This window comes from Raphanus sativus, chromosome 4 (genome assembly GCF_000801105.2).
Source record: "Raphanus sativus cultivar WK10039 chromosome 4, ASM80110v3, whole genome shotgun sequence".
NCBI lineage: Eukaryota > Viridiplantae > Streptophyta > Magnoliopsida > Brassicales > Brassicaceae > Raphanus > Raphanus sativus.
In genome coordinates this window covers 22255097-22278804 of record NC_079514.1, presented here as the reverse complement: position 1 = coordinate 22278804, position 23708 = coordinate 22255097, and the positions used below count along the sequence as shown (strand labels likewise).

Below are 23708 nucleotides of genomic sequence, written 5' to 3'. Positions count from 1 at the left end.
TTTCTATAGTTGGTGTTCTGCTAGCTTTAAGGTTCTCTCTTCGGTTCAGCCTTGTGGACAGACGCACAAGTGGTTATGATTTTGGAAGTAATTGTTTATCTGAGTTTGATTTGGTTCTGGTCGTGTACTTTCCTTTAGGTACAAAGACATTCCCACTATGTCAAATATGGTGTTTACAGGAGCAAGGTTTTGAGAACAAGGGTTTTTTATTTTTTAATTGGTATACGTCTGGTCAAGAAGGGTTCAGTTTGATTCACGGTTATTACGGTCAGGTTGGAAACCGTTACTGGCATATGGTAAAGCTTAAGTGTTTGGTCTCATCATGCCAAACACAGGTACAATCTCAGCTAATGGAGATAACACGAGCACAAGGAATTAAGAATGTCCGGTACGAGGGGAAACAACAGATGAAAGGGCTTTTTTTTCCCAAGCGGTTTTGGATATATGGTCACATGAGTGATGACGTGGGTTTGCAGGAGAACAATTTTATTTTTAACGCAAGCTATTATACTTTTGGCTTTCTTACAAGACGTATGGTTATTGGAGTAATTAAGGATCTTATCATATCCACTATAGCAGCTCGATGGAGTAATTTGAATATTTTTATATGCGAATATTAAGTTGGAACTGTAGAGGCATGGGAAGCAAATGGACAATAAGTTACTTACGGGAAATATGGCACAAGTATAAACCGGATTTTTTGTTTCTATCAGAAACAAAACAAGATTTTGGGTTTGTCCAAGGATTTCAAGCACATTTTGGTTTTGATAATCTGGTTACGGTGGATCCAATTGGAACGAGTGGTGGACTAGCTCTTTATTTTAATAATGAGTATCGAATTAAAGTACTCTATTCTAGTAATCGTATGATCGATGTGGAGGCAGAGATACTTGGGAAACGTGTATTTATGACATTTGTATACGGAGAGCCAGTACAAAAACTAAGAGACCAAGTATGGGAACGTCTAACGAGATATGGATTAGCTCGATCGGAACCGTGGTTTATAATTGGAGATTTAAATGAGATAACGGGTAATCATGAGAAAGAAGGAGGCAATATAAGAAGTCTAGAATCATTTGTTCCTTTCAACGATATGATCCGGAACACAGGATTGTTAGAATTCCCAGCACGGGGAAACAAAATGTCATGGCAAGGAAGAAGGAATAAAGTTATGGTAAAATGTCGTCTCGATCGTGCACTAGCAAATGAAGATTGGCACACACTATTCCCATGCTCCTATACAGAGTATTTAGGATTGGTGGGGTCTGACCACAGACCTATCGTGGCTTTCCTGGAGGATAAGGTTCAGAAACGTAAAGGACAATTCCGGTTTGACAAACGGTGGATTGGACAGGACGGATTGATGGAATCCATTGAAAGGGGATGGGAGGATACATCAAGGATTACCACAGGTGGAAGTTCAAACAACTTTGTCTCAAAGATAATAAGCTGCAGGCATGAGATTTCAACATGGAGAAAAAATAATCCACCTTATGGAAAGGAAAAGATTGGTGAGCTCCAGAAGGCTCTAGAAGAGGTACAAACGGATCCTACGAGAACTCAAGAAGATATCTTGGATATTACTAGGAAATTACAAGAGGCATACAAAGACGAAGAAGAATACTGGCAACAAAAGAGTAGGAATACGTGGAACACAGCAGGGGATCTGAACACGAAATTCTATCATGGACTAACTAAACAACGGCGTACTAGAAATAGAATTGTTGGCCTCTATGATGACAATGGCAATTGGGTAGTCAAGGATCAAGGCCTGGAAAAAGTCGCAGTAGAATACTTTGATGAGTTGTTCCAAACAACTTCACCATCTGAGTTTGGAGGTTTTTTGGAGGAGATAGTTCCAACCATTACTCCTCAAATGAACCAGAGGTTAATCAAACCAGCAACGGAGGAAGAGGTGCGACAAGCTTTATTTATGATGCACCCAGAGAAAGCCCCGGGACCGGATGGGATGACGGCCCTGTTCTTTCAACATTCGTGGCACATAATTAAAAAGGAATTATTGGAGTTAGTAAATGATTTCATTACTTCTGCTGAGCTGGACACAAGGTTAAATATGACAAATATTTGTCTCATCCCAAAGACGGAGAGGCCAACAAGGATGAAAGAATTAAGGCCCATCAGCCTGTGTAATGTAGGATACAAGATTATCTCGAAGGTCTTATGTCAGAGGTTAAAAGCGTGTCTCCCATCACTTATCTCGGAAACTCAGTCTGCTTTTGTGGCCGGAAGACTGATTTCTGACAACATACTTATTGCCCAGGAAATGTTCCATGGTTTGAGAACAAACAAGGCTTGCCAAAACAAGTTCATGGCTATTAAAACAGACATGAGCAAGGCTTATGATAGAGTGGAATGGAGCTTTATTCAAGAGGTATTAGCAAAAATGGGATTTGATCATCATTGGATTAAACTTATAACGGAATGCATCTCATCGGTTCAATATAAAGTATTACTAAATGGTCAGCCGAAAGGACACATTGTACCCCAGAGAGGCCTGCGCCAAGGAGATCCTTTGTCGCCTTATCTATTTATAATGTGTACGGAGGCTTTGATAGCAAACATTAAAAAAGCGGAAAGAGAAAAACAGCTGACAGGGATTAAGGTGGCCAGGGCATGCCCATCTATATCACATCTGTTATTCGCAGATGATAGTCTTTTCTTTTGTAAGGCTCAAAAAGAGGAGTGTCAGACAATTCTCAGAATATTGAAGGAATACGAGGCGGTATCAGGACAGCAAATAAACTTTGACAAATCATCAATTCAATTTGGACATAAGATTCAGGAGACGGACAGACAGGAATTGCGGGATATTCTAGGGATACAAAATCAAGGAGGGATAGGCTTCTATTTGGGTATACCCGAAAACCTAAGTGGTTCAAAAGTTCAGGTTTTCGGGTTTGTTCAAGAGAGGCTAAATAATAGAGTCAACGGATGGACCTTCAGATTTTTCTCAAAGGGAGGAAAAGAAGTGATCATAAAATCAGTGGTCACAGCCTTACCAAATCACATCATGGCCAGCTTTCGTATACCCAAAACTGTCATAAAAAAGCTTACGAGTGCAGTAGCTAAATTCTGGTGGAGTCCAGGGGGAGCAACTAGAGGTATGCACTGGCAATCATGGGACAAAGTTTGTATACCCAAGGAAGATGGAGGCTTGGGTTTCAAGGACTTCATGGATTTTAACACAGCCATGCTCGGAAAGCAATTTTGGAGATTAATAGAGAAACCTCAATCTTTATTCTCCCGGGTTTTCAAAGGTCGATATTTCAGGAACGCATCGCCCTTGGAACCCATTCGATCATACTCGGCATCTTATGGATGGCGAAGTATTGTTTCTGCTAAATCTCTGGTTAGCAAAGGACTAATCAAAAGGGTGGGATCAGGATCATCCATCTCTGTATGGAATGATCCTTGGCTCCCATCCACCCGCCCGAGACCAGCAAATAAAAATAATCACAACCTTTACCCGGACCTAACGGTAGACTCACTCATCAATGAGAATTCAAGGACATGGAATATTCAAGCACTTCAGAATCTGGTTGATCCTGAGGATGTAAATATTATTCTAAGTATCCCGTTAAGCAGAACTCTATTGATGGATCGGGATGGCTGGCACTTTACAAACAATGGGAGATACACAGTTAAAACGGGTTACCAGATTGAAAGAGTGTACCCAGATAAGGAACGAGTTTTACCACAACTAGGCCCATCAATCACACCTTTGAAGGCTTTTTGTTGGAAGATAAAATGCCCACCTAAAATGAGACATTTTCTATGGCAAATGTTATCTGGATGTCTAGCGGTAATGAAGAATCTCAATGCAAGAGGGATAAAAGGAGATACTATTTGCACAAGATGTGGAAATCATGAAGAGACAATCAATCATGTATTTTTTGAATGTCCACCAGCCGTACAAGTATGGGCACTCTCGAGGATCCCATCAAATCCACTGCACTTTCCGTGCGACTCATTATTTGCAAATATGGATTATCTATTCTGGCGGGCTCCCCCAGAAATCGATGATCATCATTTTGCATGGATATTATGGTATATTTGGAAGGCAAGGAATTGTAAAGTTTTTAGTAATTTGAATATTGATCCACAAGATACACTCAAGGTGGCCGAAACTGAATCCCGACTCTGGGCAGAAGCACAAGCTTCTATTATTCAGCCGGCAGCCCCATCTCCTGTATTAGTAGCACCACAGGTCCCAACTAATACAGGTAGATGGTGTTTCTCAGATGGATCATGGAAAGACAAGGAAAAGTTCTCGGGTCAGGGGTGGTACAGTACTCTGCCGGGTTTTGAGGGATTAATGGGAGCAAGAAATACAAGAGCGAGTCTGTCTCCACTGCACGCAGAGATCGAAGCTCTCATTTGGTCAATGGAATGTATGAGGAATTTAAGGCAGTATAATGTTACTTTTGCAACGGATTGCTCGCAATTGGTGAAGATGGTTTCGGAACCAGATGAATGGCCAGCCTTTGCAACCTACTTAGAAGACATAAGAAGTTTGAGGAGTAGTTTCAATACTACGGAGATCATTCATGTACCAAGGACGAATAACAAAAAGGCGGACAGTCTAGCACGCAGTGCAAGAAAGCAACCGTCTCACGTCGTTCACATGGATGCGGATCCCCCGGTTTGGTTAACAGAGTCAATATGAAACTGTAATGTTGCTGACAAAAAAAAAAAAAAAAAAAAAAAGATCACTTGTTAGGGTAATTTGAGTGATATCATTTCCTGCCTTCAAACATGAAGCCAGAAAATAAGGGGCAAACTGTTGGGGAAAATAATCCATGAGGAGATTTCCCCAGCTTCCGGCTTCCAGGGTCCGACCCCTGCCCCAGGTTCAAGGTTTCGGGCCAGATAATTAATCCTGCCTCTGAGTAAAAAGGAAAACTTCAAGATAAAGGTAAACATCCATATTTATCATAATATGGTCGAATCTCCTTAAATCCAAGAGAAGAAAGAGGAAGTATTCCAATACATGGAGCCGTCTTTAAGAAAAATAGAAATAATTATTATCTAAGGGTAAAGTGAATATTTCCAAATCATAAAGAGGAGGCACGACTTCTACTATAAATAAAGGGTTCATAAACCCTAGAGAAGAGGTCAACACGTTCATCCACAGAGATCACAAGTTCTACAGCCGCCAAGTCAATATCTCACACCTAGAAGACCTTCCACTTAAATTCGCCTATAATAGGTTGATCCCGACGATTACTATCAGCGAGATGAGGTTCTATACTCATTGTTGCACGTCCCTAGTAGAGGAAGATGTCCATCTACAGAAGACATAAACCCCATAGTCAATTCGACGACTACAAAGGCATGAATTGACTTAAAAGACTATCTCCATCGATATGTCTATTGGAGGACGAATCCCTGCGATCATCACCAACAAGATGACTTCCCTGTTCATGGCAGCATGTCTATAACTCTATATATTGGCTCAGGCTATGATCTCAAGCTCATCGGCAGAGACACTCCATGCTCCATGAAGCATATCGAAGCTCCATGCTCACTGCAGCATCCCGACGATCCCGTCATCTATTCCCACCATGCGTCCTCTACATTAGATGACTCCTATCAACTACAGAGCCACATGCCTATCAGGCTCCGCGCCTCCATCAGGCTCCGCGCCTCCATCAGACCACGTGCCTTCATCAGGCCTCGTGCCTCCACAAGGCCACGTGCCTACCAGGCCACGTGCCCATCTAGGCTACGGGCCTCCAATATATGAACTACGAATGGCTTGATCCCCTTCCGAGGGGTACGTAGGCAATTCCCACTGTAGGATGCAGCTATAAATCCCAAACACCTTCCACGGTTCCATGACTTAGAACCTAGAAGACACCTTCAGAACCAGGAACCATCGACTATACATCATGAAGACCTTGCGGCCTTCACTACGGACCCTGCTGCCTTCATTATAGATGGGCAGCCCCTGCCTAACGACCAATATCTCTTGCTGATACGAAGGCATTGACGATACATACTGGCCCATATCCTTATGGCAGTATCCTAAAAGCAGTATCTCCTGGTTCATCGACCACTGAAGAAGGAGAAAGCACTACGACTACTTGTCTCCTTCCTCCTATCATTCCGTAGGCTGAGCATGAATCACTTGTACCAGAAAATACCATAACAATGCCTATGCATGTATCGATCGACTTGCTGTCACATGTATCGATCGATATGTAGTCGCATGTATCGATCGACTTGCTGTCACATGTATCGATCGATATGTTGTCGCATGTATCGATTGTCATTTATCCCACGTCTATCGATCAATCACTCTATAGGAGTATCGATCGATGCACTACTAGTAAGCTTTACCGATCGTAGGTTGAATACAGTTCACCAACAATCACCCAGTCAGCTGTCGCTTGTTCAAGGTGAGTTGTTGGCTCTAAGAAGATAGATCCAAGGATTGTATCTTTGTATTCATGTGTAGGTTAGCTATTTCTACACAAGCATTAAGCATGATCTTCTAAGATGAATATCACATGCTCAGGTAATCATATTTTGGGCTAATCTCTCATACCTATTTGAACCTCAAATCTAACTAAGGTGTCTACTCAGACATAGCCAAGTAACACATAGACAAAATCATAAAAAGCTCTGTAAATAGAATAGATAAATAAGTGGTGTTCAAGAATGCTCTCAGATTTGACAACTCTCTCTCTCACCAAAACTATGAAACTTAAAGCTATATTAGAAAAACTGTTGTCTGCCAAAACACATAGGCAAGACTTAAATACCAGAATATCAAATCCCTTCAGCTCAAGCTGAAGAACTCGAAGGATGCTGAGACTGCTACTGCTGCGGAGAACACTGCTCTGACACGTCAACTAGAGGAGACCCAGGAGGAGCTCTGTGGGCTGAAGCTAGGAGCTGATGAGGGAATGGCTTAAGGAGCAGATCGACAAATGGGAGTTGGCTGTGGAGTTCCAGCGATACAAGCTGTTGAAAGAGGGCGTAGCTTTCGAGCAGCGTTAACTAAAGCAAAGGCCAGCTTCTCAAGGTGACTATAGGGGGTCTCCGCGTCTAGTAAAGATTTGCTCACGTAGTAGATAGGATGTTGTTTTCTTCCTTCTTCCTTTACTAGGACCGCACTGACTGCGTGTTCCGATACCGCCAGATAGAGCAACAAGACCTCTCCTTCCAAGGGTTGTGAGAGGATAGGTGGAGTAGTGAGATAGGCCTTGAGATCGAATAGGGCTTGCTCACATTTCTCGCTCCATTGGAAGTCCTTGGGGTCCTTCAGGGTTTCGAAGAAGGCGTGCGACTTGTCGGATAGCCTGGAGATGAATCTTCTCAACTCCCATTTGTCAATCTCCTTGGGGTCCTTCAGGGTTTTGCACCTCCTTGACGTTGCGAGGGGAAGGTATCACCTGGATCGCTCTCACCTGCTCTGGGTTTGCTTCAATGCCCCTGTGAGTGACTATGTACCCTAGGAGCTTTCCCGAGCTTACTCCGAACGAGCACTTTGAAGGGTTTAACTTCATGTTGTACCTCCTGAGAGTGGTGAAGGCTTGTTGAAGGTGTGAGATATGGTCTTCGGCGTCTAGGGACTTTACCAACATGTCATCAATGTAGACTTCCATGGTCTGCCCTATCTGGTCGGCGAACATCATGTTGACAAGCCTTTGGTAGGTCGAGCCGGCGTTCTTCAATCCGAAAGGCATAACCTTGTAACAGTAGATACCCCTTGAGGTCATGAATGAGGTCTTCTCTTGATCGTCAGGGTGCATTAGGATCTGGTTATATCCAGAGAACACATCCATGAAACTCATCAGCTCGTGCCCAGCCGTTGCGTCGACCAGCTTATCGATGTGAGGCAGAGGGAAAGGATCTTTAGGACAAGACTTATTAAGGTCCGTGAAATCGATACAGACTCTCCACTTTCCATTCTTCTTCCTGACGACCACCACATTGGCTAGCCATTCCGGGTATTGCACCTCTCGTATGAATCCAGCATCTACTAGGTTCTTGACCTCTTCGTTGATTATCTCATCCCTTTCAGGAGCGAATTTTCTCCTCTTCTGTCTGACAGGAGGATGCATTGGATCCACCTTGAGTTGATGCATGATAACATCGGGATCAATTCCAGGCATGTCTTCGTGAGACCAGGCAAAGCAATCGGAGTTGGATCTTAAGAAATCGACCAGTCTCCTTCTTAAGCTTTCCGGAAGCTTGGAGCCTATCTTTAAGTTTCGACTTGAGTTCCCTTCCATGAGCGGGACCTCATCCATTTCTTCCACTTCCGGCTCTTCGGTATGTGGGGCCGGAAGTTTCTTCTGTAATTGCTATAAGACCTGAGTCTCTCCCCTAAGGGTAGTCTGATAGCAAGACCTAGCATTCTCTTGATCCCCCTTGACCGCTCTGATGCCCCAAAGGGTTGGGAACTTGACCAGCTGGTGCAAAGTTGAAGGTATGGTTCCCATGTCATGGATCCAAGGCCTTCCTAATATCACGTTGTATGATGAGGGGCAGTCGATGACCAGGAACTTCGTGGCTTGGTTTACCCCTTCGGCATACATGGGAAGAAGGACCTCTCCTAAGGTTTGTTTGACTTCTCCACTGAAGCCTACGAGGGGGGTTGCCTTTCTGGTTAGAGCTGTAGGTTCCAAACCCAGGTCGGCGAAGGCCGAATAGAAGATTATGTTGCTGGAGCTCCCATTATCTACTAGTATTCGCTTGACCAAGCAGTTTGCTATGCTAAGTGAAATGACGAGAGCGTCATGATGAGGGGTGAGAACCTTCTCCTGCTCCTTTTCAGTGAAACTGATCTCATCTGTTCCAAGGAGTAGGTGCTTGGGACCCTCGGCCTCTTGGCCGTTCCTGACATTGCGAGTACTTTTCTTAGCTGCGGCACTGCGAATTCCGCTTACCTCTGATCCGCCTGTGATGACGTGGATCACCCGGTCTTGCTGTGGTGGCAATGCAGGAGCTGCCTCGATATGGAGACTGGGACCTTCTTTATTTAGAAGGTTCTTGGCTTTATCCGAGAGGAACTCCCGTAGATAGTCTTTCTTGAGGAGCTCGGCGACTTCAATCTTTAGAGTTATGCAATCCTCCGTAGTATGACCATGATCACTATGGAACTCACACCATCGCTTGAGATTTCGATTAGCCTCTGCGGCCTTCATCTTAGGAGGCCACTTGACTTGAGGACCCATTTGTCGTAAGACACCGATCAGCTCCGGTTTGGATATCGCGAGATGGGAGATGTCAGGCCAAGTAGACACCATCACCCCTTCGGATCTAGGCAAAGGTCGGTGCTGATACCTGCCCTTATTCGGGTTACTAGTCTCCCTAACGGACTTAGAGTGAGAAGGCTCGTCGCGGTCACTCCTTGTAGGCTTTGATGACTTCTGATCATACTTCGGACCGGCTTTAGCCCTACTAGCGACATCTTCTTCCCATCTTACTTGAGCCCAAGCACGAGACAGCACGTCTTCCATAATCCTGCACTTGTATTTGATCAGCTCCTTGTAAAGGTCTCCCTCTAGAAGTAGACCCCTCTTGAAGGCTGAGATAGCCGTATCAGCGTTGCACTCAGGAATAGCTACCTTCGCTTGGTTGAAGCGAGCTATGTAAGAACGAAGGGGCTCATTCCTATGCTGGAGGATCTCATAGAGATCATCCGAGTTCTTCTCTAGGTCACGGCTGCTAGCGAACTGCTCCACGAACTTATCGCTAAGGGCTGCAAAGGATTTGAAGGATTTGGTGGGCAGGTTGATATACAACTAAAGAGCGGGGCCGGTCAAGGTCGATCCAAATCCTTTGCACATGGTAGCTTCCCGTGCATCCCGAGGGATTGCTACTGCTAGCATGCGTTGCTTGTACTGAGCAATGTGATTGTCGGGATCCCCAGTACCTTCGTACATCTTTATGCTTGGGAAAGAGAACTTTCGCGGCATCTCCACCGAAGCAATATCTTCCACGAAAGGTGTATCGGAGTAGGACCCCTGATTGCTTCTTCGAATAGGAGGAGCTGCCCCTGGGAGCCTTTCTACCATATATTGAATGGTGCCGAACCTTTCGGAGACCATCTTTCTAAGTAGGATGCTAGGGCTGGATCTGAGATCTCGGGATCATCGGGTGAATACTCCTCGTCCTCCGTATCGGAATCGCTATCTACTTGTACTCGGGTCTATCATTCGCGGATCCTCGGCTTTCGGGTTCGTGTTCGGTTGAGGCGGGTCGACGAGGTACCTCTTCACTGTCGCGCGGAGTGTAGAGTGAAGCCATGGGTGGTACCTTAGTCCGGAACCGCTTTCGCTTGTTGCTAGCTTCGCCGAGGGTATAATTCTCTTGTCGGAGGACAAGATTCTCCGTCTCTATGGCGTCTAACTTCTAGGCGCTTTGCTGTAGTCACTACAGGAAGTGTGGTTAGTAATAGCGGACGAAAAGCGCTATGATTCCTTTTTAATAGCGTTTCCTTGGACGCTCTGACATCGCCCGTTATAATAGGTCCGACCATTTTAATAGCGGTTTTTCGTTGTGCTATAATTAAACGTACAACAATAGCGCTTTTGTATTCACAATTGTTAATATTTATAATAACGTGATACAAATGTTATTAAAACTCATTAATTTGATTTTTCCAATATCAAAAATAGCACATGTTTCATGTTATTAATTTGTTTTATTTATCTAAAAATTTATTGAAAATATAATTCAGAATTAAATAATTCAAACTTAAGTAGAAAATTAATTTATAATTAAAAATCAAAATTTTATTTATTACTTGAAATCAGTATACAAATAACTAACGAACAAATTTAAAAATTAAGCCAAAACATAATTAGCCTAAAGCTAAACTAAGCATCCAATGGACTCCTCTGATGTTTCTCTGTCAATCTTCTTGTCAATCTTCTTCGACTCTTGATACATGTACTTGTCAATCTTCTTTGACTCTCGGTATTTTTTCAGGACAGTGGATCTTGGTTGGTGTCCTGATGATGAAACCATCCTTCACAAGCTTCTGTTCTGGCCTGTAGTTTTTTTTCAAAAACAAAGCAACATCCTTTCAGAGATTAATATCCATTCTATAAGCAATACAGTAATCCACAACAACTCAGTAGGAACTCAGGCAAATAAAAATGATGGTAAGAGACAAATTCAGTGGTTACATACCACTACTTGTTGGGACAAGGCGCTGAATCCAAAACCATACTTTCAGATTTTCTTGAACATCAAAAAGCAAGTTTTCCTGTGAATGTGATTGCGAAGTAGAGATCGTAAAGCAACACACAGCAGTAGGAAATTCAAAAGAAAGCAAAAACAATCAACTTGCCAACAGAAACAGATTCAAAACTACAATTCAAATCTTAATAAATCAGATTGATAATCAGAAACAGAAAATAGAAAAGAAGCGTAACAGATCAAAACAAAAATCAAACCCAAACTTCTCAGATCAATTTTGAATTCAACCAAAGACAAGTATATTGGAGCAATAAGGAACAGATTAACCCGACAGCTTTTTCAGAAACAGATCACATCAAATCGACAACTTTTTCAGCAAGTTTAAAGACAAAAATAAAATCAGAGAACCTTAATCTATCAGATTTCGACAACCACAACACAGATCTAGCAATTCTTAGCATGAATATGAAGAGATAAATCGAAAATCAGAGAGTTTAGAGAAAGAAGAAGAGAAGAAGAGCAGGTGGCCGGCGAGGAAGAAGAAGAGAAGGAGGCCGACGAGGGAGAAGAAGAGAAGGAGGCCGACGAGGAAAAAGAGGAGAAGGAGGCCGAGGTTTGCTAGGGCTTCGAGCACAGCTTACCCAGTCGCCTCTCTCTCTCTCTCTCTCTCTCTCTCTCTTTCTCTTTTACCTCTCTCTCACTCACACGATCTGTCCTCAGAAAACAATTAGAAAAAAAAGAGAAGCAAATCTCAAGCGTCGATTCAGTAAGATCTAACGATGGAGAAAGTGATCCGCGCCAAACCAATAGAAAACAAGGGTGAAGATAGATAAGAGATTGATTTTGGGCCTTTGATTTAAAAATCAATCAATGGTTCAGAAAAAAGACAGTACAAATTATTTCTTTTTTTGTTTACAATTATTGTAAAATTATTTAAACTTTAAATACTTTGATATCATAATTTAAAACTTTTAATCTGTATTTTGTATTTGAATTTTCAAATTGTATGATTAATTAAAAATTAAGATTTAATGTTTTATGTGACATAGAATATGTGGTTTGTGATGTATGTGGTTTGGAGTTTAGGGATTGAAGTTATATTTATGAATATACTGATTTTATTAAGTTTTAATAGTTTGTATAACTTCGTATTTTAGTATATATATATAAGTGTTATAAATTTAAAATGTTATGATTTAATTTTTTTGTATATCTTGGAATATATGATATAGGGTTTGGAGTATAAGTAGAGCTATGAGTATATTTAGGGTTTGAATTATAATGTTTAACCTTGAATATTTCTGTATGATATATAATCTGAATGTTTGGATTAAAATGTTTAAAGTTGAAGATTTATGTATAAAATAAAATTAAAGAAATAGGGTTTGGGATGTAGTTAGGGTTTAGGGCATGTTTAGGGTTTAGAATTTAAGGTATTTTCTTTTGTTTTTCCTAATTTATTATTAGTGTTGGATTTTCCATTTATCATATTAAGTTAACTTTTTTTATTAATTATTGCTTTTAAAATCATTAATAAATATAATTCACTCTAATAAAACACAATTAAATCATCAATAAATATAATTTGGATGTGATACAGAGATTTGATAAACATAGTCTTTATTTTATAATGAATTTTCAAATTTATTGAACAATCATAAAAGAATGTTCTTTTTTTTTTGGTCAACAAATCAAAATTTTAAATATAACATGGTGCCACTTATCGAACAATCATATAGTTTTCCATTAAAAATTTAAAACCCACAAAGTCAATACATGAAAACATGAACTAAAAGTCTATACATGAAAACATGAACTAAAAGCATCAACCTCTTCTCTTCACCACCATCAAGCTATCCTTTAGTGCTTCTTATTAGAACAATCACTCTCAGCATGAGCTCCACGGTAGTAACCATCACCAAAAGTATTCTTGTTACCTACAGCTGGACTACTATAATCCCCCACGTTTCCATGACTAACACTGTTAGCACTTTTTGATGTATTAGCTTGTTGAGCAGGAAGCTTCTTATCATCCACACCAGAGACATTAGAGCTTACAACATACTCGACATTCCTTGTAAATGTTGTAGTGTCTCTTAGCAAATAACTCGGTGCACTACCGCGAGTAGCTGGAATTGTATTATCCGCCTTGTTGGCATGACCTATACTGTTAGCACTTCTTGAAGGAGCAGGAGGTGGATTAAAAGAAGGTGGAATGGTTCGTTTCTGAGCTTGTTGAGCAGGGAGCTTCTCATTATCCACACCAGAAACATTATTCTCACGCACTGTAAGTTTTGTAGAGTCTCTTGGCTGAGATGGGGCATTACTAACAGACGCTTGAGTATGAACTTCAGAGGAACCCTTGAGGGAAGCTTCTGCTACCTGCAATTCAAAGCAAAATAAAACAGAGCACGCAGGGTTTAGATTACTCCACTAAAGCTACCAAATTGAGAATGAGCAGAGAGTAAAAGTACCATAGAGCCAAAGGGTCTTGCTCCTGGTTCTAGTGGGCTCGGATACCTCGTCATCACTACCACTACTACTACTACTATCAGAAGTAATCTCAATAGCGGAATCCATCAGGAGATCTCCTACGAGGACTGACTTGGTACTTATTCACAGCAGCTTCAAGACCAGCGATATCAGCAGGAACAATCACAGTGACCTGGACATAAACATCATGTAACTCATTCAAATTGAAATCCTATATCATTCAGAATCAGAGAAACTATAATTGACACTGTAATTAAAAAATTGGGTTTCTTACAGTGATCCCCATCTTGGGAAGGAAAGTCTCCACAAAGATTAACTTATTAACGCTTCACACTTGGGCTGCTCTGGAAACAAATATCAGAAATAAAAAGCAGAAGTCGAGGAGAGGAGGGTTGAATCGTCTTATGGAGGACAGACGTCTTAGCTTTGGCCGAGAGAGTGAGAGGGATGAATCGTGAGGTCGATTCCAGTCAAACTCCCGTGACTTTTGGTCTTAGTTTTTCAATTCCCATCGTGAGAGATAGAACTGAATCTGTACGAGAGATAGGGTTGTCGTGAAAGATGGAGAAAATATTTGAGTTTTAGGGCTCTGCTCTAAGGTTAGAGTATATGATTTAGATTTTATGTTTTAGGGGTTTTGGAGGGTTGCAAAACAAAATTGAATGAGAGGGAAAACGAAAAAAAGTAGAAGAGAGATACTTGTTTTTCCAGTAATAATCTGGCGGAAAAATGAATTATATGTTGTGTTATGATAGCGCTTAATTTAAGATCTGCAATAGTAAAGCGTCGGTACTTCGTAAATTAACGCGCTTAAAAAAAATATTTTCTCGCGATAGCAAACATAGCGTATTAAATTCAAAAACGCTATCAAAAAGACCAATGTTAGTATACAATAGCAGAATTGTCAAAAACGCTATAATCTAATGCTATTAATACCCACATTTCCTGTAGTGAGTTGCTTGGAGTGTTCTCCAAGTTAGTCTTTTAGGGTTTGAACTTCAAGCAGAAGTTCGGGACCTCCGGGTGTTGTCTCCCGAGTTTTGTGAAAATCTGTAACCTGGCTCTGAAGAAACTCGAGCTTGTTGAGGAGCTCGATCTCTCTCGGAGTCATCTCCGTCTGGTTAGCGTCGTCCTCTAATGCCATCGTCACGTAGTTGGATCACTCCCCTCCTTCTAGCACCAAACTGTTAGGTTATTTTTGTGTAGGATCGTTTAAGTGCTACGGAACACTAGAGGATTTGTGTTAAAGCAAGAGAAATCGTAAACTAGAAGATTTTATTGAGTGTTTGAATTGGGACTACAATGTTTGGGTGTATAAACCCTAGTTCTAGTCGCCTAAACTCTAATCTTCTAGTCTCCGAAAGTCGATCCCTTATTCTAGGGTTTGGGCTCCCCTTTTATAGTTGTAGATGTCGGCTTTAAGTAATAGAACTCTTCCATAATCGGAAAAATGGAAGTTTCCCTTTAGGTAGAAAATTTCTATTTTGCTCCAAGGGGGTCGGTCCGATCTAGGGGTCGGACCCAAGGCAGGGGTCGGTTCCTGGTTTCTTCTTGAGCAAGGGTTCGGAAGTCGAGGACCTATCCGGAAGCTAGAAAAAACTCATGTCTGGATATTTTTCCCAAACAACTGTGATGTGTGATATGTGTGATTGATGAAGCACCTAGATGTACTAGGGTGATGTTATACTGAACTGAAAGTGTCTAGTGTGATGATGAGTTTGAGGCTAAGTGTAAAGTGTTAAGTGAAATGAGAAATGTGAATGGTGATGAGTAAAATGAGAAGTGAAGCAAGAGTAAGAACATGAGAAAGTGTAGTTGTCAATGAACCTTGTCTGTAGTCCTGCTTGGACCACCGAGAACGGGTGGGCGTCTAGAGTCTAGGATGTGATGGGATGTGAAGGTACCGCGCGAGGGCGGGATATAAGTAAGCAAGGACGTGTAGAGGCGCCTTAGGATCGAGTCAAGCCGAGTTGTGGTTTTGCAAGGCTATGAATGGCCGGGGGGCAAACAGAGCCGGTGGGGCCAACGTGCTGCAATCCGGGTAGCCTCTAGAAAGTTGGGAGGTACGGATTCTCGAAAGAGGCGCCTGCCCAGGATAGGTCGGAACCTTTAGGGACATCCGTAAATGACCATAGTTCTATACGTCTAGGGTGATTGGAGTCAGTTGTCTATCGTTGTGGTTTTCCCTTAGCGATAAGTTTGTAGAGCAATTCGCTAGTAGCCGTAACCTAGAGAAAAACTCAGATGATCTCTATGAAGTCCTCCAGCATAGGAACGAACCCCTGCGTTCCTATATAGCACGTTTCAACCAAGAGAATGTGGCTATTCCCGAGTGCAATGCTGATACGGCAATCTCAGCCTTTAAGCGGGGCCTACTCCCGGAGGGAGATCTCTACAAGGAGCTGACCAAATACAAGTGCAGGACTATGGAAGATGTATTGTCTCGTGCTTGGGCTCAAGTAAGATGGAAGGAAGACGTTGCAAGTAGGGCCAAGGCCTACCCGAAGCACGATCAAAAGTCCTCGAAGCCAACTAGGAACGATCGCGATGAGTCCTTCCATCCCAAGTCAGCTAAGGAGACTAGAAATCCAGGCAGGGGCAGATATCAAAACCGTCCTTTGCCTAGATCCGAAGGAATGATGGTATCCACATGGCCCGGTATCTCTCATCTTGCAATAACAAAGCTGGAGCTGATCGGTGTCCTACGACAAATGGGTCCGCAAGTCAAGTGCCCCCCTAAGATGAAGGCCTCAGAGGCTAACCGAAACCCCAAGCGATGGTGCGAATTCCATAGTGATCGTGGCCACACTACAGAGGATTGTATAGCTCTGAAGATAGAAGTCGCTGAGCTTCTCAAGAAAGACCCCCTGAGAGAGTTCCTCTCGGATAAGGCCAAGAACCTTCTGAATAAAGAGGGTCCCGGTCTTCCTACTGAAGCGGCTCTCGCGTTGCCACCACATCAAGACCGGGTGATCCATGTCATCTCAGGCAGATCAGAAGTAAGCGGAATCAGTATTGCCACTGCCAAGAGAAGTACCCGCAATGCCAGGAACGGCCAAGAGGCCGAGGGTCCTAAGCGCTTACTTCTAGGAACAGATGAGATCAGTTTCCCTGCAAGGGAGCAGGAGAGGGTCCTAGCTTCTCACCACGACGCCTTTGTTATTTCACTTACCATAGCGAACTGCTTGGTCAAGCGAATACTGGTGGAAAATGGGCTCCAGCAATCAGCTTACGCCGATCTAGGGCTGGAACCTAAAGCTCTAACGAGAAAGGCGACCCCTCTTGTAGGCTTCAGTGGAGAGGTAAATCAAACCTTAGGAGAGCTCCTTCTCCTAGTATATGCCGAGGGGATAAATCAGACCACGAAGTTCCTAGTCGTCGACTGCCCTTCATCGTATAACGTGATACTAGGAAGGCCTTCGATCCACGACATGGGAGCCGTACCTTCGACTCTGCATCAACTGGTTAAGTTTCCAACTCCCTGGGGCATTAAGGCGGTCAAGGGAGATCAGGAAAATGCCAGGTCTTGCTACCAGACTATCCTAAAGGGAAAGACCCAGGTCTAATAGCAATTACAGAAGAAGCTTTCGGCCCCGCATACCGAATAGCAGGAAGTGGAGGAGATGGATAAGGTTCCACTAGTAGAAGGAAACTTGGGTCGAAACTTGAAGATAGGCTCCAAGCTCCCAGAAGGGCGAAGAAGGAGATTGGTCGACTTCTTGAGATCTAACTCCGACTGCTTTGCTTGGTCCCATGAGGACATGCCTGGAATTGATCCAGACGTCATCATGCATCAACTTCAAGTAGATCCAATGCATCCCCTTGTCAGGTAGAAAAGGGGGAAGTTCGCCCCTGAAAGGGACGAAATTATCAACGAAGAGGTCAAGAATCTACTCGATGCCGGATTCATACGAGAAGTACAATACCCGGAATGGCTAGCTAATGTGGTGGTTGTTGGGGAAAAATATCCAGACATAAGTTTTCTCCAGCTTCCAGATAGGTCCTCGACTTCTGGACCCTTGCTCGAGAAGGAACCAGGGACCAACTCTGCTATAGGTCCGACCCCCTTGATCGGACCGACCCTTGGAGCAAAATAGAAGTTTTTTGCCTAAGGGGAAACTTCCATTTTCCGATTATGAAAGAGTTACTTTACATCCAACAGACGTATGTATCTACAAAAGGGGAGCCCAAACCCTAGAATGAGGGATTGACTTTTCTAGACTAAGATATTAGGGTTTAGGTGGCTAGAACAAAGGTTTATACACCAAATCGTTGTAGTCCCCATACGCAGAACTCAATAAAACATCTCTTCTAGTCTAATCTCTTGTTTTCATATCAATTCTTCTAGTGTTCCGTAGTACTTAAACGACCCTACACAAAAATACCATAACAGTTTGGCGCTAGAAGGAGGGGAGTAATCCAACTACGTGACGATGGCACTAGAGGACGATACTAACCAAGCGGAGATGACCCCGAGGGAGTTCGAACTCCTCAACCGACTCGAGATCCTTCAAAGTCAGGTTACCGATCTTCACAAAGCTTGGGAGACCACGCCTGGAGGTCATGAACTTCTTCTAGAGTTCAAACCCTAAAAGATCAACTTGGAGAACACTCCAAGCAACTGCAGCAAAGCGCCGAGAAGCTAGACACTATGGAAGCGGAGAATCTTGTCCTTCGACAAGAAAACCAGACCCTCGGTGAAACCAGCAACAAGCGAAAGCGGTTCCGAACTAAGGTTCGACCTATGGCTTCGCTCAACACTCCACGCGATAGTGAAAGAGCATCTCACTGACACGTCTGATACATCCTGAGATTGGACAGGATTACTCAAACGGACTTAGGGGATATGAACTCGCCAAAAGGGAGAACTGATGGGATGAACGGTGACACAAAGGGTTGCGGAAGGCCCGATGATACTACCAGAGATGAACTCCGAAGAGAACTGATGGATTGAACGGTGACACAAAGGATTGCGGAATGACCCAATGATACTAACAGAGGTGCTTGATTGTCGCCTGATATGACTCACAGGTCCGACAAGGAAGCAAACTCGATATGTTGCCGGATGTGACGCTCCGGTCCAACGAGAAAGAGAGAGTTACTTGGAGCTAACCACACCAAGAACAAAAATGTGGGATACCCTCTCAAGGTTCCAAAAATTAACACTCAAAACTTATTTTATTTCATTGATCAAATGGCCTTTATATAATAGGCAAAGAATACATAAGGTTGGAATACAAAAGACTAGTCAAACATAGAATTTAGCAACTTATAAAAACAAGGAAGACTTGACCAAAGACCAAAGACCAAAGACTTTTGATTGAATTTGGGAAATTGTGCTCGCGAAAACTCATCAGCTGGTCGCGCTCTTTTGCATGGTCGACGGTCTCTGAATTGCCGTCAGATTGATATATTATTCGACCATACCTTTTCGTTTCTTGTTGGGCCTTTCTTTCTTTGGGCTGAAGCATGTGCATAAACATATTTTCATAAATCGTCAAGCCCATCTCGTTTAAAACTCAAACCCAAAAGCCAAATTTTCTTGATTTGTTTCTGCTGCTGATTCAGGACACATCACCGTCTCCACCAACGACAAACCCGAGGGCCGAGAAGCCACTCACAATGCGACCCGAGTGCAAGTGGATAGCGATTCCGACGCAGAAGACGAAGAGTACTCACCCGATGATCCCGCGATCTCAGACCCGGCTCTAGCCGCCTATCTAGAAAGAGTGGTTTTCGAAAGGTTCGGCACCATTCAATCTATGGTAGAAAGGCTTCCAGGGGTAGCTCCCCTTATCCGGAGGAGCAATCCAGGGTCCTATTTCGATACACCTTTCGTGGAAGAGATTGCTTCGGTGGAGATGCCACGCAAATTTTCCTTCCCGAGCATAAAGATGTATGCAGGTACAGGAGATCCCGACAATCACGTCGCTCAGTACAAGTAACGCATGCTAGCCGTAGCAATTCCCTGGGATGCACGGGAAGCTACCATGTGCAAGGGATTGGGATCGACCTTGACCGGTCCTGCTCTTCAATGGTACATCAACCTTCCTACCAAGTCCATCAGGTCCTTCACAGCCCTTAGCGATAAGTTCGTAGAGCAATTCACTAGTGGCCGTAACCTAGAGAAAAACTCAGATGATCTCTATGAAGTCCTCCAGCATAGGAACGAACCCCTTCATTCCTACATAGCACGCTTCAACCAAGAGAAGGTGGCTATCCCCGAGTGCAACGCTGATACCGCTATCTCGGCCTTCAAGAGGGGCCTACTCCCGGAGGGAGATCTCTACAAAGAACTGATCAAATACAAGTGCAGGACTATGGAGGATGTATTGTCTTGTGCTTGGGCTCAAGTAATATGGGAAGAGGATGTTGCAAGTAGGGCCAAGGCCTATCCGAAGCGCGATCAGAATTCCTCGAAGCCGACTAGGAACGATCGCGATGAGCCCTATCATCCCAAGTCAGCTAAAGAGATTAGCCATCCAGGCAGGGGCAGATATCAAAATCGTCCTTTGCACAGATCCGAAGGAATGACGGTATCCACATGGCCTGATATCTCTCATCTTGCAAAAACAAAGCCGGAGCTAATCGGTGTCCTACGAAAAATGGGTCCTCAAGGCCTCGGAGGCTAATCGAAACTCCAAGCGGTGGTGCGAATTTCATAGTGATCATGGTCACACTACGGAAGATTTCATAGTCCTGAAGATAGAAGTCGCCGATCTTCTCAAGAAAGGCCACCTGAGAGAGTTCCTCTCGGACAAGGCCAAGAACCTTCTGAATAAAGAAGGTCCCGGTCTTGCTACCGAAGCGGCTCCCGCGTTGCCACCACAGTAAGACCGGGTGATCGATGTCATCTCAGGCGGATCAGAAGTAAGCGGAATCAGCAGTGCTGCTGCCAAGAGAAGTACTCGCAACGCCAGGAACGGCCAAGAGGCCGAGGGTCCTAAGCGCTTACTCCTAGGAACGGATGAGATCAGCTTCACTGCAAGGGAGCAGGAGAGGGTCCTAGCTCCTCACCACGACGCCCTTGTCATTTCACTTACCATAGCGAACTGCTTGGTTAAGCGAATACTGGTAGACAATGGGAGCTCTAGCAACATTATCTTCCACTCAGCCTACGCCGACCTGGGGCTGGAACTTAAGGCCCTAACGAGGAAGGCGACCCCTCTTGTAGGCTTCAGTGGAGAGGTAAAGCAAACCTTAGGGGAAGTCTTTCTCCCAGTATATGCTGAGGAGATAAATCAGGCCACAAAGTTCCTAGTCGTCGACTGTCCTTCATCGTATAACATGATACTAGGAAGGCCTTGGATCCACGACATGGGAGCCGTACCTTCGACTTTGCAACAACTGGTTAAGTTTCCAACTCCCTGGGGCATTAAGGCGGTCAGGGGAGATCAAGAAAATGCCTGGTCCTGCTATCAGACTACCCTAAAGGGAAAGACCCATGTCTTATAGCAATTACAGAAGAAGTTTCTGGCCCTGCATACCGAAGAGCCGGAAGTGAAGGAGATGGATGAGGTTCCACTCGTAGAAGGGAACTTGGGTCGAAACTTGAAGATAGGCTCCAAGCTCCCAGAAGGGCTAAGAAAGAGATTGGTCGATTTCTTGAGATCCAACTCCGACTGCTTTGTTTGGTCCCATGAGGACATGCCTGGAATTGATCCCGACGTCATAAGGCATCAACTTCAAGTGGATCCAATGCATCCCCCTGTCAGACAGAAGATGAGGAAGTTCGCCCCTGAAAGGGACGAAATTATCAACGAAGAGGTCAAGAATCTACTTGATGCCGGATTCATACGAGAGGTACAATACCCGGAATGGCTAGCTAATGTGGTGGTCATTAGGAAGAAGAATAGGAAGTGGAGAGTCTGTATCGACTTCGCGGACCTCAACAAATCCTGTCCTAAAGACACTTCCCCTTGCCTCACATCGACAAGCTAGTCGATGCAATTGCTGGTCATCAACTGATGAGTTTCATGGATGCATTCTCCGGATATAACCAAATCCTAATTCATCCCGACGATCAAGAGAAGACCTCATTTATGACCTCCCGGGGCATCGACTGCTACAAGGTCATGCCTTTCGGATTAAAGAATGCTGGTTCGACCTATCAAAGGCTTGTCAACATGATGTTCGCCGACCAGATAGTGCAGACCATGGAGGTTTATATTGATGATATGCTGGTAAAATCCCTGGACGCCGAGGATCATATCTCACACCTTCAAAAGGCATTCACCACTCTCAAGAGGTATAATATGAAACTCAACCCTTCAAAGTGCTCATTCGGAGTAAGCTCTGGGAAGTTCCTGGGATTTATTGTCACCCACAGGGGCATCGAAGCAAAAACCCAGAGCAGGTAAGAGCAATCCAATTGATACCTTCTCCTCGTAACGTCAAGGAGGTTCAAAGACTGACGGGAAGGATGGCCGCCCTGAGTAGGTTCATCTCCAGGCTGTCCGACAAGTCGCATGCCTTCTTCGAGATCTTAAAGGACCCCAAGGACTTCCAATGGACCGATAAATGTGAGCAAGCCCTATCCGATCTCAAAACCTATCTCACTACTCCACTCTCCTCTCGAAGCTGACGCAGTCGGAAATCACAAAGGTTAGCAAACACTAACCCTTTGATTAAAATCAAGTTCTCAAACAAGAAATTGAATAATAAAGCTCTATAATCAACCAGAAAAGATAAGTTTGAAACTTCTATTGATAAGAATAATAAGAATGTCTAAAACAGAAAACCTACGACCCTCTTATATAGAGATAGTCTAAAACATAGAAAGGAAAACACCAAATAAAAGGAAAACCAAAAAAAAAGAAAACTTCTAGAAAACAATAGATTAGGAATACTAAGATTCTCCTACGTCAGAAGCCCTTGGAAGGGGAAGTCCTATTGCTCTAATTGGCAGTATCAGAGCATGCGGTCTGTGCGGTCCTTGTAAGGGAAGAAGGAAGGAAACAGCATCCTATCTACTATGTAAGCAAATCGCTGCTAGATGCGGAGACCCGCTATAGTCACCTTGAGAAGCTAGCCCTCGCCTTAGTTAATGCGGCCCAAAAGTTACGCCCCTACTTCCAGGCTCATCAGATCGTGGTGGTCACCACTTTCCCCATCAAAGCGGTTCTTCACAAGGCGGAAGTGTCTGGACGACTAGCAAAATGGGCCATAGAGCTGGAGAGTACGATGTGATCTTCTGACCTGCAACGGCCATCAAGTCACAAGTCCTAGCAGATTTTGTAGCCGAATTCTCTCCTGCCATGCTCCCAGCCCTGGAACAAGAAGTAAAGCTTCGCGATGGCGAAGGGGAGAAAGGAAAATGGACGTTATACGTAGACGGGTCCAGTAACGTAAGGGGCGCATGCGTGGGACTAGTCCTGACTTCTCCTACGTGGGAATCAGCCTCAAGGGCCGTACGATGCAACTTCAAAGCAACAAACAACAAGGCTGAATACGAAGCTCTAATAGCAGGGCTGACACTCTCCAAACAGATGGGAGTAAAAGACATCCAGATCTTCAGCGACTCACAATTAATCATAAGCCAGGTCCAAGTAGATTACCAGGCAAAAGATCCGAGTATGGTCAGGTACGTATCAGTGGCTAAAGGACTACTCGACAGGTTCCGAAACTGTAAGCTCACTAAAATCCCTAGGAAGAATAATTCCCAAGCCGACGCTCTAGCTAATCTAGGGTCCGCCCTAGAAACCACGAGTCACATGAGCATCCCACTACTGGTACTTCAATGGTCCGCGACAGAGAAGGAGGCGGAGCCTGAGGAAGTATCCGTAGTAGATGAAGGAGAGACCTGGATGACTCCCATCATTAACTACCTGAGATACGACACCTTACCTGCAGATCGAAACGAAAGTCGGAAGATAAGGAGACAAGCTGCCAGGTACTGCTTTTTCGAAGGGAAACTATAAAGAAGATCCTTCTCAGGGCCTTACCTACGATGTCTCACCCCTAGAGAAGCCGCCAAGATACTAGAGGAACTTCAAGAAAGAGAGTGTGGTTCTCATTCCAGTGGTCGAAGCTTG

At 43.9% G+C, this 23708-nt stretch overlaps 2 protein-coding genes and 1 long non-coding RNA gene across 3 annotated transcripts; 1 reads left to right on the top strand and 2 right to left on the bottom strand.

Moving 5' to 3' along the window:
• Positions 1–10750: 10750 nt before the first annotated feature.
• Positions 10751–11843, bottom strand: LOC108822922 (uncharacterized). The gene is made up of 2 exons (XR_001944988.2): positions 11173–11843; positions 10751–11030 (listed from the first exon to the last, which is right to left on the bottom strand). It is a non-coding gene; the product is annotated as an uncharacterized LOC108822922 (long non-coding RNA).
• Positions 11844–12901: 1058 nt separating this feature from the next.
• LOC108822921 (helicase-like transcription factor CHR27) lies at positions 12902–14486 on the bottom strand. The gene is made up of 3 exons (XM_057009857.1): positions 13949–14486; positions 13656–13846; positions 12902–13563 (listed from the first exon to the last, which is right to left on the bottom strand). Exons 2-3 carry the CDS (start codon positions 13707–13709, stop codon positions 13042–13044), a joined length of 576 nt encoding a protein of 191 aa, XP_056865837.1. The 5' UTR covers positions 13710–13846; positions 13949–14486; the 3' UTR covers positions 12902–13041.
• A 1176-nt stretch (positions 14487–15662) lies between these two features.
• LOC130511201 (uncharacterized) lies at positions 15663–17240 on the top strand. The gene is made up of 2 exons (XM_057008081.1): positions 15663–15715; positions 15866–17240. The coding sequence occupies exons 1-2, from the start codon at positions 15663–15665 to the stop codon at positions 17238–17240; spliced, it is 1428 nt and encodes a 475-aa protein (XP_056864061.1).
• The last annotated feature ends 6468 nt before the right edge of the window (positions 17241–23708 follow it).